Raw genomic sequence first — 13,907 nt, 5'->3', positions numbered from 1 at the left:
TACCTTATCTCCTTTTTTTTAAGTTACCTGATTTTACAGTAGCTTTTCTGCCTCTGCAAAAGTTTGGAAGGGCTCCCTCTCTTTTTCTCAGGATCTGGAGTGGCAGCTACAAGATAGTAAAATGCCTTTCTGAATATTACTGTTGGTTAATTGCAAATGAGAAAAAAAAGAAAAGGTGCATGTCTGTCAGTCAGCCACATGATTCTGCCACACTGCAGAATCAGCATTAAGCAATGCCCCTTTGTCCTGAAAACTCAGGGAAAAAGATAGTGGGAAAGGTGATGAGGCTTTAAAAATACCTGGTCTAAAGAACTTGAAGGGTGCTGCAGGTCATCAGGTTTTCTTGTTTAATGTTCAAACACTTAACACTTAAGTCGTATTTTAATAACTTGCATAATACTAATGTTATCTGAATTGCACAGCAATTCATGTACTGGAAGATAAGGTCTGTTAGAATTAGAAAGATATCAGAGTAAAAAAATGGAAATGTAAGCCAGTCATTTTGATTTTGAGGGTCTGCAACAGATCAGTGGTCTCTGGTTTGCTGTTGGGTTTGGGGTTTTTTATGATGACTGCGATGTGTGCTAGATTTAGCTGCATCTCCCCATGTACACAACTGGACTCCTTTCCCAGATGTGGCTTTGAGGCCTTCATCACCAAATGCTACAAGAAATGAACTGAGTAGTTCAGTGGATGAAGTCCTCTGTGGCAACACAAAAAGCCAGTACACTGGCATACTATTAAAAGAAAGTCCAATATTGCAGCTGTTCTGTCAGAAAAAAAAAAAAAAAAAAAGGATAAAACAAAGGGCTACTGTCATGACATGCTTTAAAATATTCTCTACTTTGTATATGTTTTGCATAGGAAGTCAGTAGTGTGCTTGATGAAGCATCTGCAACTTTCCTGTCCGTGCATAACCCTAATAATTGACTTTGTTGCCGAGAACCTAGATCAAAGACGACGAACTCCCTTGGTTCATCATGTGCCTGTGTCAAATGTATTTAAAACGTCGGTTGTGGATCACGTCAGCTAAATTTCTGTGGGCATCAAACTTGGCATCAATGGCAACGGCTTGCAGTAGTCGATTTTGATGACGAAAGGTAGTGCAGAAAGGAGGGACGGCAGTTGTGATCAGCGCGTGCACAGCACCCAGAACTACCCCAGTTGTTGGGAGCTAGAGCCTCCTTCTCCAAATACATGCATGCACGGGTGGATCTCAGTCCTGTCAATTGTTCTTAAGGTGACAGATCCCAATGTCACTCAAATCAGGACTTAAGAGCTTTTCAGTCAAATTAATCATCTGACCTAAAAGCTGGGATCAGATAATAATGCTTAATGAACATATTAATTAAATTGCAAGCAAGTTTCCACGTTACCACTGTGGGTTGTACCTTGCTGTTCTCATACTGTCTGGAATAATAATTTTTAAACATTACATGCTTTCTCTCTGAATGCAATCAGGTAAGTTGATGCTGTCACCTCTTGCATTTGGTAAATCTTAGGGTTGTACACCCACCCCGCCCCACTCTAGAAAAAAAAAAGAGCATCCAAGGTACCTAAGTTACTTCATTCTAACAGATCCATGGGATTTAAAAAAATACTGGTAAATATGCTGATTAATCACCAAACAGAAATTCGGTCTTACTGTTTTTCTGTCTTCATGAAATATTCTGAGTGGTCTGCAGAGGGTTATGCTTCCCTCTGAAATGACTACCACTGACTTGGGGGTTGTAAAGAACAGGGTAACTTCAATCTGATCGAGACATCATTAGTTGCAAGCAGTGCAAAGCCTGAATCTGTTTTAAGTGAAAAAGCCAATTTCAGTCCTCTGAGGAATCTATTAATCATCTAATGAAAAAACACAGGTTTTAATTTTTTTGGGTTTTTTTTTATTTTTTTGTTTTTACTGCAGAGCTGCATGTCGATAACGCTACTATGCATGGACTTCCGTAACACCTGAAGTAATTTATTAGAGGCATAAACTCATCTACCATGCTACAGTACTTCCAGGAACATTCAGAAAGAAAAATACACCTACAGAGCACATTGCTCCCCTGTCTCCTTCTTTCTGCCAACAGACTAGGAAAAGGTAATACTACTATAATGATGTATAATGAGGTAATACTACTGTAGTTATAGCAGGACTTATTCCCCATACTCCCACTAGTGACCATCAATAAAGAGGCATTAATTTGCTCTGTGTCTGCCAAATCATTAGGAAAAAACTGAGTGGCAGCTGGTGCTGCTTTGCCCTTTACACAGAGAAGGGAAGAATTAGGTGAGAAGTCACATTTACTACCCCACGCAGGTACTGCCAGCACAGCCAGGGCATTGCACGGGGGAAGTCAGATGTTTGAACCGTTAAGAATCACAAGTCACTGTTGGAAAAAAATGCCAAGGTCAAATCCTGCTCTGCGTACCGCTGATTTGATATTCCTTATTTTCAGCTTTAAACCAATATGTGGTGGTGTAAACATTTAGTCTGTTGCTTCCCTTCAGAGATGGCTGTAGTGATCACTGAAGTAAACCCTGAGCATCAGACACCGGAACTTTGCAATGACACAAACCAAGTAAGTATCTGGTTTATCTATCAGACTGAAGAAAAAGAACTGTTGTGCAACTTCAAAGGTTCTTTTACACTCTTAATTGTTTCCATCTGATATAGATCAGCTTCTTTGTCTGCAGATTAGAAAATCCTGATTGTTTTCACGAGCACAAAATGTCATTCTCCCGAGCGGTGAAAAGTAACTTGCAACACTCCAAGGTAAGAATTTGTTGTGAATGTTTATTTAAAATGCACAACATAAGGAGTCCAAACTGCCCTTACCAGTTTGAAAAGGAAAAAAGATGCAGCTGATGAGTTATGATGAGCATGTTAAGAAAATGGTAGGCCTTTACTGAAAAAATGTGTGGGTAGTGGCGGTTGCAAACAGCGGTATGGCCAGTTGTGCTACTCCACAACTCGCCTGAGCTGCGCGATGGGCTCCCTCCGCCGGGCAACTGGAACCTGCTGGGTGCTGAGAGCAGAGGCAGGCAGCTGGAAGACCATCCTGGCTCGTGGACGTGGGACTTTGACATTTTGAAGCGTAGGACAGAAAGAGAGGTCAGGCCCAAGTTTGAGGGTAGGGGTAAGAGAATGGAGGCACCTCATAGAATTGGCCACCACAGCCATAGCAGCTGCTGACTGCACCCGTAACCGCTGCTGTCAGCACAAAAACTGAGCATATCATCAGCAAAAGCTCAGCAAATGTAATTTCTAGACACGTGTCAAACACATGTTGTGGTCAACAGCAATGGAAAGTGAAAAGTATAAGAGAATGGCATAGTTTGGAATGAACTCTAAACAAAAAAAATAATAAACTGCAACAATTATTGTTAGCAAAACGATTTAGGATCTTAATGTAACAGTATGTGTTGTAAAATAAATGCAGTGAAAAGATCAAAAGCACTGTATTAATTTCAGTGTCACTGACAAGGACTTGGTCTTTTGTATGTCCTTTCCTAAATTAAAAAAAAAAAAAAATAAATCTAAGCTTTAGAAACATGTTCAAACAACATCTCAAACAATCTCCATGTCTGTAAATAAATTTTATTCTGTTTATCTCCAAAGCCATTTTCATGTATTAACAAAACCCACTTACAAAAGAGATCTTATATTTACTAGATATTTTTATTACAACTTTTATAATATGACAAATACAGAAAAGCTGGACCCAGTGTATCAGTTATTGTTTTCATATTTATATTTTAATATATTTAATATTTCTATAAATTCAGATATTTTAATTATGGAGTTTTATAAAAGTGTATCTCCTTCAAATCACTATGCAATTTTCCAAAACACCATATTGTCTACTGCAAGAAATTTTCACTGGCTTTCTACCACTGTTTTTAACAGATCAGTTCATGGTAGGAAACTCCCTATCTGGAATTATTTTGCACTTGATTAAATCTCTCTAAATTTCACACTTGTAAGATTTCTGACCTGCTTAAATTGTTTCACTGACTGCAATATAAAAGCCTCTTCAAATTTTATATAATTTGTGGATTTATTATACCATCAAAGTGGCAAGATTTATTGTATTTAACGTGGTGTTTTAAAGTAATTTATTTCATCAGTCAGTTTTTAGTCCATGTGACCACTTATATTGAAGTCAGTTGCATCACTAATTAGAACACTCAGTAGTTATACATATACTGGTAACTCAGTCGTAGATTTTCACTGCACGTGCAATATTACGTACACAAACTTGACAGACACTTTAATTATTGTCCTGGTGTCAGCTGAGATAGAGTTTATTTTCTTTCTAGTGGCTACTGTGTTTTCAGATTTGAGAGGAATGTTAATAACACATACTGTTTTAGTTGTTGCTAAGTGATGTCCAGGACTTTTTTCAGCTTCCCATAGAAGCTGAGAAGGAGCATAGACAGTGGAATATTCCATACCATGGACATCATGGTATGTAAATGGAGGTTGGCCAGAGGTTGAGCGGGGAATCTGTGATCTCTGCTTGGGATGAGCTGGGTGACCAACCTGGGCATTTCATAACACCAAATTAACACGTTATTAAAGCGTGCATATTCTAGCTACAGTGTGTAAAGCAGATACCAGTCACACCATTTTGAATATTAGCATAACAAAACATTTATTGCGTGGTGGGTTTTTGAATATGAAAATCCTATTTGCTTTTACAATAGCTTCTGCAAAAAGCTACACAACCCAGGCCCCGATAAACATTCATGCCTATAAATTATATCCATTATTGGAAGAATTTTAATACAGTAGACTTTTACCAAAAAATATACATTTTCCATAAAATCAAAAAATAAAATATCTGAAAATGTTCTGTGATAAATCTAGAAAAAGAGAAGGAATCCAGACTTAAAAGTTAAATTCTGCTCTCACATACACAATTTAAATTGAGACCAACGCATAGTATTTGTACAGCTGACAGAAGAATTTGACTCAGTCTGCAAGATTAAAATGCAAAGATTATTAAAAGTATGCAAACTCTTATTTCAGGAGTTTAACTTTGTCCTTTAAAACTTTAAATTTGGGATTGTTATTCACTTTCTTATTAAATATGACTAGAATATCCTCTTCTGATTTGTGATGTTCACCGGCCACTGCGTAATATTGAGCTATAACCTGCACAAAGACAGAGGAACGGTTTTTAGTTAGTAAAGATGGTTCCACTTTAAGCTATAATACATTTGTGTTACTGTATGAAAAGTAGCACGGAATCTATTACGCTATTATTCCTTTGCAGAATTAGCACTGCATTTCTTCTGTAGTCCAGTAAGCAAGAAAGAACATGTCCCTCAGTTGACATTCTGTCAACTGATACTCTCTTAAATAATGTCAAACTTTTTTGCTGATGTGGGGCAGGATTTTATGAACTTAAGCGTTACAGAAAGAAACACACAAGACCAAAAGAGGTTAAAAAAAGCATGCTGTACCTTTTTTCTTAGTTTTTTAATTGAAATTTCATTGTCTGGAGCCTGTTTCAGAACAGCTTTGATGGTTCCTTTCCAATTGAATTTACCTAGAAAATAATTACATGTACAACATCATTAGTAAAATCAGGTATTTCCGAGTCATCTTCTCCATTAGGAACCAACCTTTAATCTCCTAATTTTGGAACCAGTTCAGCTACCACAAGAGTTCATTGTGATCTTACTGACCCTACAACAGCAGGGTGTCTTAACCATAAAGTCAGGCTAAGATTATAATAGGATAGACATGAAGAACCAACATAGGACCTGAACAGCTCAGGTCAGGATTGTTTTTACTCAACTTCTGTGCTTCAGCTATTAATCAACAACTCCTACATAATGCAGGAATAGTTGGGAAGATCCTAATAACTATCTATGCTCCCCCTTTGAGAATACCTTTGTCTGTTCCCACATTTTCTTCGTTGCCATCGGTGTTTTCTGTTTCCATGTCTTCTGAAATGTTTTCAGTTTTCATTCTCTTTGTTGTGATACGAGGCTCCTCTAGAGATGGAATTGGATAAACATACACAAAAAATTGTAAAAACAGAAGAAAACTTCTGACAGGACTTAAAGTTTCTGTTCTTGTCACATAAGCTTGTATTTGCTAAAAAGTTCAGATTGTGAAACCAGTGTTAAAAAAATAATCTAATTTGTATACGTAACTTACGACTTAAAAACATTCTACTAAAGTAGATTATTAAGCTCGCAGGCACTGAGAGAAAGCATCTTGAAAACAAACATGAATGTAAGGTGTAGGATGGATACCTTCTGCATTTTTATGTTTGCGTTTCTTTACATTTGTTTCCTCTTCTATTTCAGGCTGATAGCTGTTTCCATTGATTTCAAATTCATTCTCCGAGCTCTCCTTTCCTTTTTTGGACTTTTTACTCTTTTTTACTTCTGTCTGGTTTTCTAATTTCAAGTCTTTTTTCTCCTTCTTTTTGTTCTTTTGTCTTTCTTCTTTTCGTTCTCTCTTATTCTTTTTCCTCTCAATTTTATCATCTGCAATTCCATTTTCTTCTGCTATTGCTTTTTCCGCAGTTTCTGCAGATTGCCCCTCTTCCTTCTGTTTTGGTTTATCTTCTTCTTTTTCACTTGAGATCTTTTGTTGAAAGACAGATTATTACAATTTTTACATGCCTTTTTTTGACATGCTACTTTTCTCTACTACATCATTCATGAAGAACACTAATATCCTGAATTCAGTTAAATTGCTTACACGTGGTGACACCACTTACCTGAAAAACAGCACTAAGCAGTGTGGCTGATTCGTCTTTTAACTTAACAGCCTAAATGCTAATTGCCTTAACATCACAGAAGAAATGTTATTTTACAGCATATATTGAAATAATACAGCATATTACAGCATAATACAGCATATACTTGAAATAATTGTCTATGTATTTTTTTAACATATTTGCTAAATGTAGTTAAGGGAGAGACAACTCTTTGTTTTACGCAGAGAAAAATACAGCATATTGCAGCAAGATACAGAACCTACTCCCAAATATACAGCCCTTGAATAGTAATCTTAGCTTTGCGATCCAGTTCCCTGTCTTGGGATATGTCTGGGACAACAAACTGTTATTGCACGATGTCAACAAAGGCAGTGCTGGTTGTTTTAATTGTACTTTTCTCACCTTAAGGTATTTGGTTTTCTTTTAATGTTTCTGGTCCTATAATAATTTTCTTGTAGAAGAATTAATACATTAATGAGTATTTTTATCTTTAAATCAAACTTTAATTTTAACAATTAAAAGTGAACTACAATTACTGAAATGTAAATGTAACTATTTAGAAAGAGAATACATGTTTATACAAGCAACTTAATACCGACATGTTTTTGTAGAGTAATTTCAATTCAATTTGAATTCCACTTAAGAACCTCGAGTACATACACTTCAAGGTATGTATTACAAATAATATCTTGAGATGTTTTTAAGAATTCTTAAAGGTGTGTTGAAACAATCTGAGCAAGAAAGCTGTGTTAGATATTTTACTTTAATGCTATATTCTATGGAAAATTCAAATTGTTTACTCGTATTTAAATAAAATAATTGTTCAGGTTCAAGATATTTTTTTTTTGTAAAAAACATAAACTTAAATAAGTGGGAACTGCTTATGGCTTTAGTGAAGTTGTATAGACACAGAATTAATGTTCCAGTAAGACAATGTACTTGAAAATCAGTGCCCAGAGTTTATGTTATGTTCAAATCCTTTAAAAAAAAAAAAAAAAAATAATCTCTCTCCTTCCTTGCTTTTGTATTTCAATTCTTCAGAAAAGCTACAAATAGATTTAACTGGGATCGTCAAATCAGGAAAATGAAGCCCGATCAAAAAGGGATTAATGTCAAAGCTGTGCCTGCGCTCTTCCTCAAAAGAAGCTGCTGGGAGGGGAAGAGCAATCTTTACATCTACAGAGAAGTAAGGTGCTGTAACAGCTTTCTAGTAGCAGTAATAGACATAAACAGTTAAAACAACACCCTACCAAAACATGCCAGGCTAATAGTGAAAATAGCAAAGAATAAGGCACTGAGAAAAAAGGCCAGTGTGAGTCCACAATTTGAACACAGAAGTGGGGGAAATTTGCACCACAGACTGGAGGATCTCATCTCTCTCCACTAATAAAATAGGTAAATGAGGTGCTGTTAATTTCCCCCTCCAATACACATTAATTTGAGGGCAAATTTCTGAAAAGATAATGTTTTATTCCTTCTTAGTGTGTGGCAAAAGATTGGAACCAAATTTAAAGGTAGTTTTCCCTATGCTTATATATTAATAGCATAGAATGAAGTTAAATTAGCCTTCTGATTATCCTGTCACAATTGTGTCACTGTGTCGAAGTTTTTAATTGCAACCTGCGCAGTATTACAACTACTTCAGCAACAGTATATGCCACAAATTAGCAATTAGTCTAGGAATGTTACCTTATAACATAGTCCATTGTAACAATGGGAGACAGTATTTCTCCTAACATCTACAAAGGGAGTCTGAAAGGTTTTCCTTCCAGCATTTTTTACCAAATTCCTGTTTGTATGATGTTGTAACCTCTAACTTAACTTACATTTCTGGTTGCTTCGGAGAAAATATCCCACACCTGGTCTTGCAAAGTGCTGTCAGTGATTCTCAAACTGTTCTTCATCCAATTCTGTGCAACGGAAAAACCAACAATAACTGAAAAGGTGCAACTCTGGTTTTTTTTATTGATTACCATATTGATTACCAATTTTCCTTTAAGAATCTAATAACTTCTTCTGATTAAGATCTAGTTAGATGTTTACTCTCTATGAATCTCTTTAAGCTCCATGCAAAATTGTTTCGCATAATGCCTGTGTACTGTTACGAGGCTCTGCTATACCTCTCAATTGCCCCAGCAAGGGTAATCCAGAAGATGTAAATATGTAAATATATAAAAAAGATAATCCTCAAGCTTCTGAATACAGCTGGTTTTGTTAAAGTCCCACCAAACCTTCTGACTGTTCCCATGAGTTAGAAACTTAAGGGTCTGATCTTATTTATGTACTGGACAGATGGTCATGCACCTAAATGGATACTTTAGTTTATTTCAGAAAAGTAAAATTTAAGCAAATATCTCAATGCAAACATTTGAAAGTTTTTTGGGCTATTGCAGGAGTTCCTGCTGAAAATAAAAACAAAGCCGTAAACTTCTACTTATAATATGTGCACACTATCAGCAACTTTCAGGAATGTGGAATTCTAAGTAAAACCTAACGTTAAGATATTGCATTGCAATGAAAATTCCAGGAAAGCTGCATTAGTAAATTGGAACAGTGAATTGCAAAAACTTTTGATCTTCCACTGCAACATATCTTACCAAAAAGAAACAGGCTTCTTGACAGTATCACTTTCCCTGCTTGAAACATTCATTTTGCAGAAAAGTATTCTAACCTTCAGCTCGCTAGCAGCAATTTCACTGCAGCTCTATTAAGTTTAATTTGAATGCTTTGGAAGCAATTGTGATCTTCTCTCAGCCTCACAACCCGAGGCACAGAACTGGGAGGCAGGGGGGGAAGGCCAGATTGTCAGTAATTCTTTACTGATACCACATGAAATGTTTGAAATTTGTTTTGGCTGTGATGCTGATGCAAAGTTTAGTGAAGCATCCAGCGTGGGAGATTCTGCAAGAATACTGAGCAACAGGAACACTCTCAAAACAGTATCTTGCCTTTACGAGGAAAACACAAAGCCACAGAAATAAAAATCCTTTAAAAGTATGTCTTAAGAATTTGGACACACAATAGAAATTGCAAACAGAAAAAAAGAAAGCTATTAAAAAAAAACAACAAGCTTTCACCTGAAGATTAAATTTGAATGCTGAGTCTCTGGCTTAATACCTACTTAAAATGGCCCAGAGAGTCCTTTTAAGCAAGGAGATGTATTTTACAAACACTGCCTATTTGAAACTCAGCTATTACACCATCTATTTACCAATGCCCAAATAAGCAATTTGTCCCACCTTTGCTCAAAGAGAGTGGCACTTGCTAAGAAAGCCTATTTTTAAGCTCACTGCGTGGATTACTACTAATGTCTATTAAAACATACCTGAAACTTTACTTTTTTTCTTGGAATATTATCAAAGACACGCATTTGCTCCAGAATGTTCCGCACTTTAGGGCTTATGTTTGGCTTCTTCATTACTTCATGAATTTTCTGAATGAAGAAAACCAGATTTAAATCAGCAAAGCAGCATAACGATCAAATGGTACGTGAGTCAGAAACATGCTGGACAGAAATCGCCCAGTACCCACAGACTGTAGAGCCTGCTCGAAAGAACCGTTCAATACGCATGGGAAAAACACTAACCTGTGGTTTTATCATAGATCAAAGTTATCTATATACATATTTATACGTATATAGTAAGCAGAGGCAAGCAGGACTGTTCATCAATGCTTTCTGATGTACAAGTTACAACCTGTAATATAAACTTTTAAAAGTAAAGTCACATGGGAGGTTCTTGCAGCGTGAAGACCTGTATTAAGAGAAGCAACTGTCAACTGATTGGCTTTTGCAAACGTCTGGAGTTAACTATGAAAAAGCAGGCTAACTTTGAGGCCACAGATTGACATGCATTTCTTCTGGCAGCAGTGCCAGCTTCAACAACCATTAATCCCCGTAAAGCTCAGGCATATTCCTATGCTACAGGTGCCAGCACAAGAGAACAGAGGAGGTTGGGCCAGGGCCTGGAACAGCGCTGCTGCTTGGCAGGGAAAAAGGGTTCTGACCTTCCCATTACTTCAAGATGTAGCAATTGGACTGTAAAGGCTTCCTGTACTTCTGAAAATCTGTTTACTGAAAGGTTTTGTGATACGTTAAGACTACTAGAAAAGGACATGCTATAATAATCCCTTACCTCTCTGTGTAGAAAGTACTGACTGTTGAGGAAGGCTAACAGTTTTTATAAGCAGTAGCATTCACATCGTACTGCCTTCCAACCGTACTCAAACAACGTTCAATCTCAACAATGGCAATAATCTGTTGACTTCAATGCTACTATTCATATGCCTTGACTATGCATATAGCTTAGTACTTTGTTAGATTGTGTTCTATATGAGATAGAAACCAACAAATCCATGGATAAAGGTGATCTAATTGATTATACCTAATGGGGTTTTAAAAACGTGTTTGAGAGTTCCTTCCTAAAACCTTTAAAGGAAACTAACAGCCCTAAGAGGGTAGGTTCTTGCATAGGATAAATAACTACCTGAAGGCTAGGACAGAAAGGGTAGGAAATATTTCCATCCATGCTGGAGCCTCTGCTGTTAAACATATTTATAAAATATCTGAAAAGAAGGCAGGAAAACTTTCCTAATTATATGAAGCTACTCAGGGTGAAGAATTCCAGAAAGATCTTAAGAGAACGAGTGACTAGGTAATAAAAAGGTGAATTAAATTCAACCCAAATTCATGAAAAGCCATCCTAACTTCACATCTAAAATGGCAGTCTTTAAGATAACCACTGGAGCTCAGACACAAGATGTTGGGGTTAAAATAGCTAATTCCATGAAAATGCCAGCAAAATGATCAGCAGCTGTCAAAAAAAACAAAAAAAAATAGATCAACTGACAAAAATCCTAAAGAAAGGAATAAAGGAGGACACAGAAAACATCATTATGACACAGAGTAAATCTATGGTTCATCCATATCCTCAACAGTTCTTGTAACCTCGTTTCCACAAGGATACAGTAGAACTGGGAAGACTTCAGAGGTCCAAAGATATAATTTACATATGAAGAGCAACTGAGCAGGACAGGACTTTTCAGCCTGAAACAGAGACGATGAGATGGGAGGGACACCAGACAGAGGTCTGCAAAAGCATATGGGCCATGAAGAGGGTGGACAATGATCAACACCTCGTGTGCAAGAACTAGGGAACATCAAATCAAACTAGTAGGAGACACATTCAAAACAAACAAAAGGTGTGTTTCTTACCAGGATAAGCAACAGACCTACCAAGGAATTGCCAAAAGAAAGCTGTGGATATTGGGAAAAAGAGATCTCTGCTTTGATCCAGTATAGCCTCTCTTGTGTCTTTAATGATAATAAACAATAGTTAAACCTTACCTGAATCCACTCCTGTTGCTTAGCATCTCCTTTGTTAGTTTTGGCTTCAAAATCTTTTCCACCGTGTTTCTGGTCTTCACTTACACACCTCACATGTTCCTTATAATCGTCACCCCTGAAGACAGGAGATTTTTAACTTGTAGTTCACTAAAGTGTTTCAGTCCTTCAAAGTATGCAAGACTTGTGTAGTCAACAAAGTGGAGTAACAGATGATAGCATCTAACATTTAAACCTTAATACTGTCAGCGCTTATATGAATAAAGTTTGACGTGCTTGTAAGAGTGCTGGCATTTCTGTCGTGCTACAGCCTCTGATCGGCAAAATCAGATCTGAGTCTTCAGTACACTCCTGCTTTTATTAATGACTCTACAACTTATTATCCTGGTTTGAGGACACTTCTGCACATTTGTACACATGACACATGCGCAGCTATTAACGCATATCTGTGTTTTACTACTCACATTGGCACGTTTTAAAATTAGAAAAGCAGGTGAAAAAACGCTTGCAAAACCTAATTCCTAAATATAGATATATACTAATATGGTAGTGTAGTTCTGACCAATGTGTAAGTGCCCCCCAAAAGGAGTGATAACATAGATATTAATCTTTTGTCAATTAAGTATTGAGAAATATAATCAGTATTTGAGAACAATCTTATCTTCTTATGCAAATTCATATATATATATATTTCGAAAGCAGATAGTTGCACTACTTTGTTCTCAGAAGTGACAATCAAATTCAGAATTTTTGATGTTCTTGCCAATCTCACTCCCTCTCCAGCAGCAGAATAAGTAACAGCTGCTGGTCAACAGAAGCTGAAAGCGCTGTCACTTTATAACTGTAAAAGAAGAAATTGCAACTCTGCTGTGTGGTTTAGTTGCACTTGCGGTTCAAACTTGGATGATCAAGCTTGAAATTACATGAAAAAGTGTATAATTTTAAAACACGTTTGCCATTTTAAATTACAAAATTTAATTCTAATACACAAATAGGAAAATTTGCGACAACCACTGCCGAGCGAGCGAGGCTATTTCCCACCCTTCGCCTACCAGAAATCCTTGCCACAATCCATGCAGGAAAGGCACTGACAGCTTCTGCAGACGTTCACGTGTTTTTCAACCTGTGCTTTCTTCACAGATTCCCCGCACGCGTTGCACGTGAAAACTACCATCTCGGCGAGCGGTCAGTAGCTCCCCTCAAACGGGTACAATCTTTTTCCTCCCCGCGCCGGCACAGCCCTACAAACACAAGAAGGCGATCTCGCTTTTAGAACCTGAGAGAACTGGGGATGGCCGAGGAGGAGCGCAAACTGTGAGTCCCCCCAAGAGGAAGTCCAAGCAGTTTGATTTCCACGGGGAAAGGTTCAGAAGGAAAAACTAAACGCTCGCTTTGCCCGATAGCTCGGGCACAAAGGAAACCAGTCACCCTGAAACTAGCTACCCCCCCCCATCCCATGCCGATACACGTCCCAGGCAGCCGTTCACGCTTCCCCTCCGGCCCTCCCGTCCCGCTCCCCGCCGCACACCCGTCTCCGCCGGGCGCGGGAGCCGCCTGAGGCGTGGGGGGGGGGGCGGCCCCCAGAGAGCGGGAAGGCCGGCCGACCTGCTCCGCCGCCCCCGGGCACCTCAGCTCCTCACGGAGGGGCGGGCAGGCCGCGGGCAGGCCGCTGCCGTGCCGCCTCACGCCGCTCCCCTGTACCGCTACCTGCCCTCTACCCCCCCGCCCCGCACCTCAACCGCCGCCTCCAACCGCCGCTCCGCGCGGCACGTGCCGCCACAGCCCTGCCCCCTCCGTCCCTACCCGTCGCCGCCGCCGCCACCCCGCAGCGG

General features: G+C 38.3%; 1 protein-coding gene across 2 annotated transcripts; it reads right to left on the bottom strand.

Annotated features, from left to right (window-relative positions):
• Positions 1–4,624: 4,624 nt before the first annotated feature.
• Positions 4,625–13,900, bottom strand: LYAR (Ly1 antibody reactive). 2 transcript variants are annotated; one of them, XM_074147314.1, is made up of 9 exons: positions 13,809–13,900; positions 13,128–13,316; positions 12,079–12,193; positions 10,060–10,167; positions 8,561–8,644; positions 6,262–6,598; positions 5,893–5,997; positions 5,461–5,546; positions 4,625–5,149 (listed from the first exon to the last, which is right to left on the bottom strand). In XM_074147314.1, the coding sequence occupies exons 2-9, from the start codon at positions 13,247–13,249 to the stop codon at positions 5,015–5,017; spliced, it is 1,092 nt and encodes a 363-aa protein (XP_074003415.1). In that variant the 5' UTR covers positions 13,250–13,316; positions 13,809–13,900; the 3' UTR covers positions 4,625–5,014. The 2 variants fall into 2 exon arrangements, with proteins under 2 accessions (XP_074003415.1, XP_074003417.1); XM_074147316.1 differs by having other exon boundaries at positions 13,821–13,886.
• Between the last annotated feature and the right edge of the window lie 7 nt (positions 13,901–13,907).

The sequence above is a fragment of the Numenius arquata genome, chromosome 5, assembly GCF_964106895.1.
Source record: "Numenius arquata chromosome 5, bNumArq3.hap1.1, whole genome shotgun sequence".
Lineage (NCBI taxonomy): Eukaryota > Metazoa > Chordata > Aves > Charadriiformes > Scolopacidae > Numenius > Numenius arquata.
The sequence above is the reverse complement of the archived record's forward strand: the minus strand, read 5'-3'. Positions and strand labels throughout refer to the sequence as shown.

Excerpts from the sequence above, each read along its gene's own strand:
- LYAR (XM_074147314.1), bottom strand. The coding sequence starts at position 13,249 with ATGGTAGTTTTCACGTGCAACGCGTGCGGGGAATCTGTGAAGAAAGCA. Across the intron at positions 8,645-10,059 it reads GAAAAAAAGTAAAGTTTCAG|AATTGGATGAAGAACAGTTT; the intron begins GTATGTTTTAAT and ends TCCGTTGCACAG. Across the intron at positions 5,998-6,261 it reads CAAACATAAAAATGCAGAAG|AGGAGCCTCGTATCACAACA; the intron begins GTATCCATCCTA and ends TTCCATCTCTAG.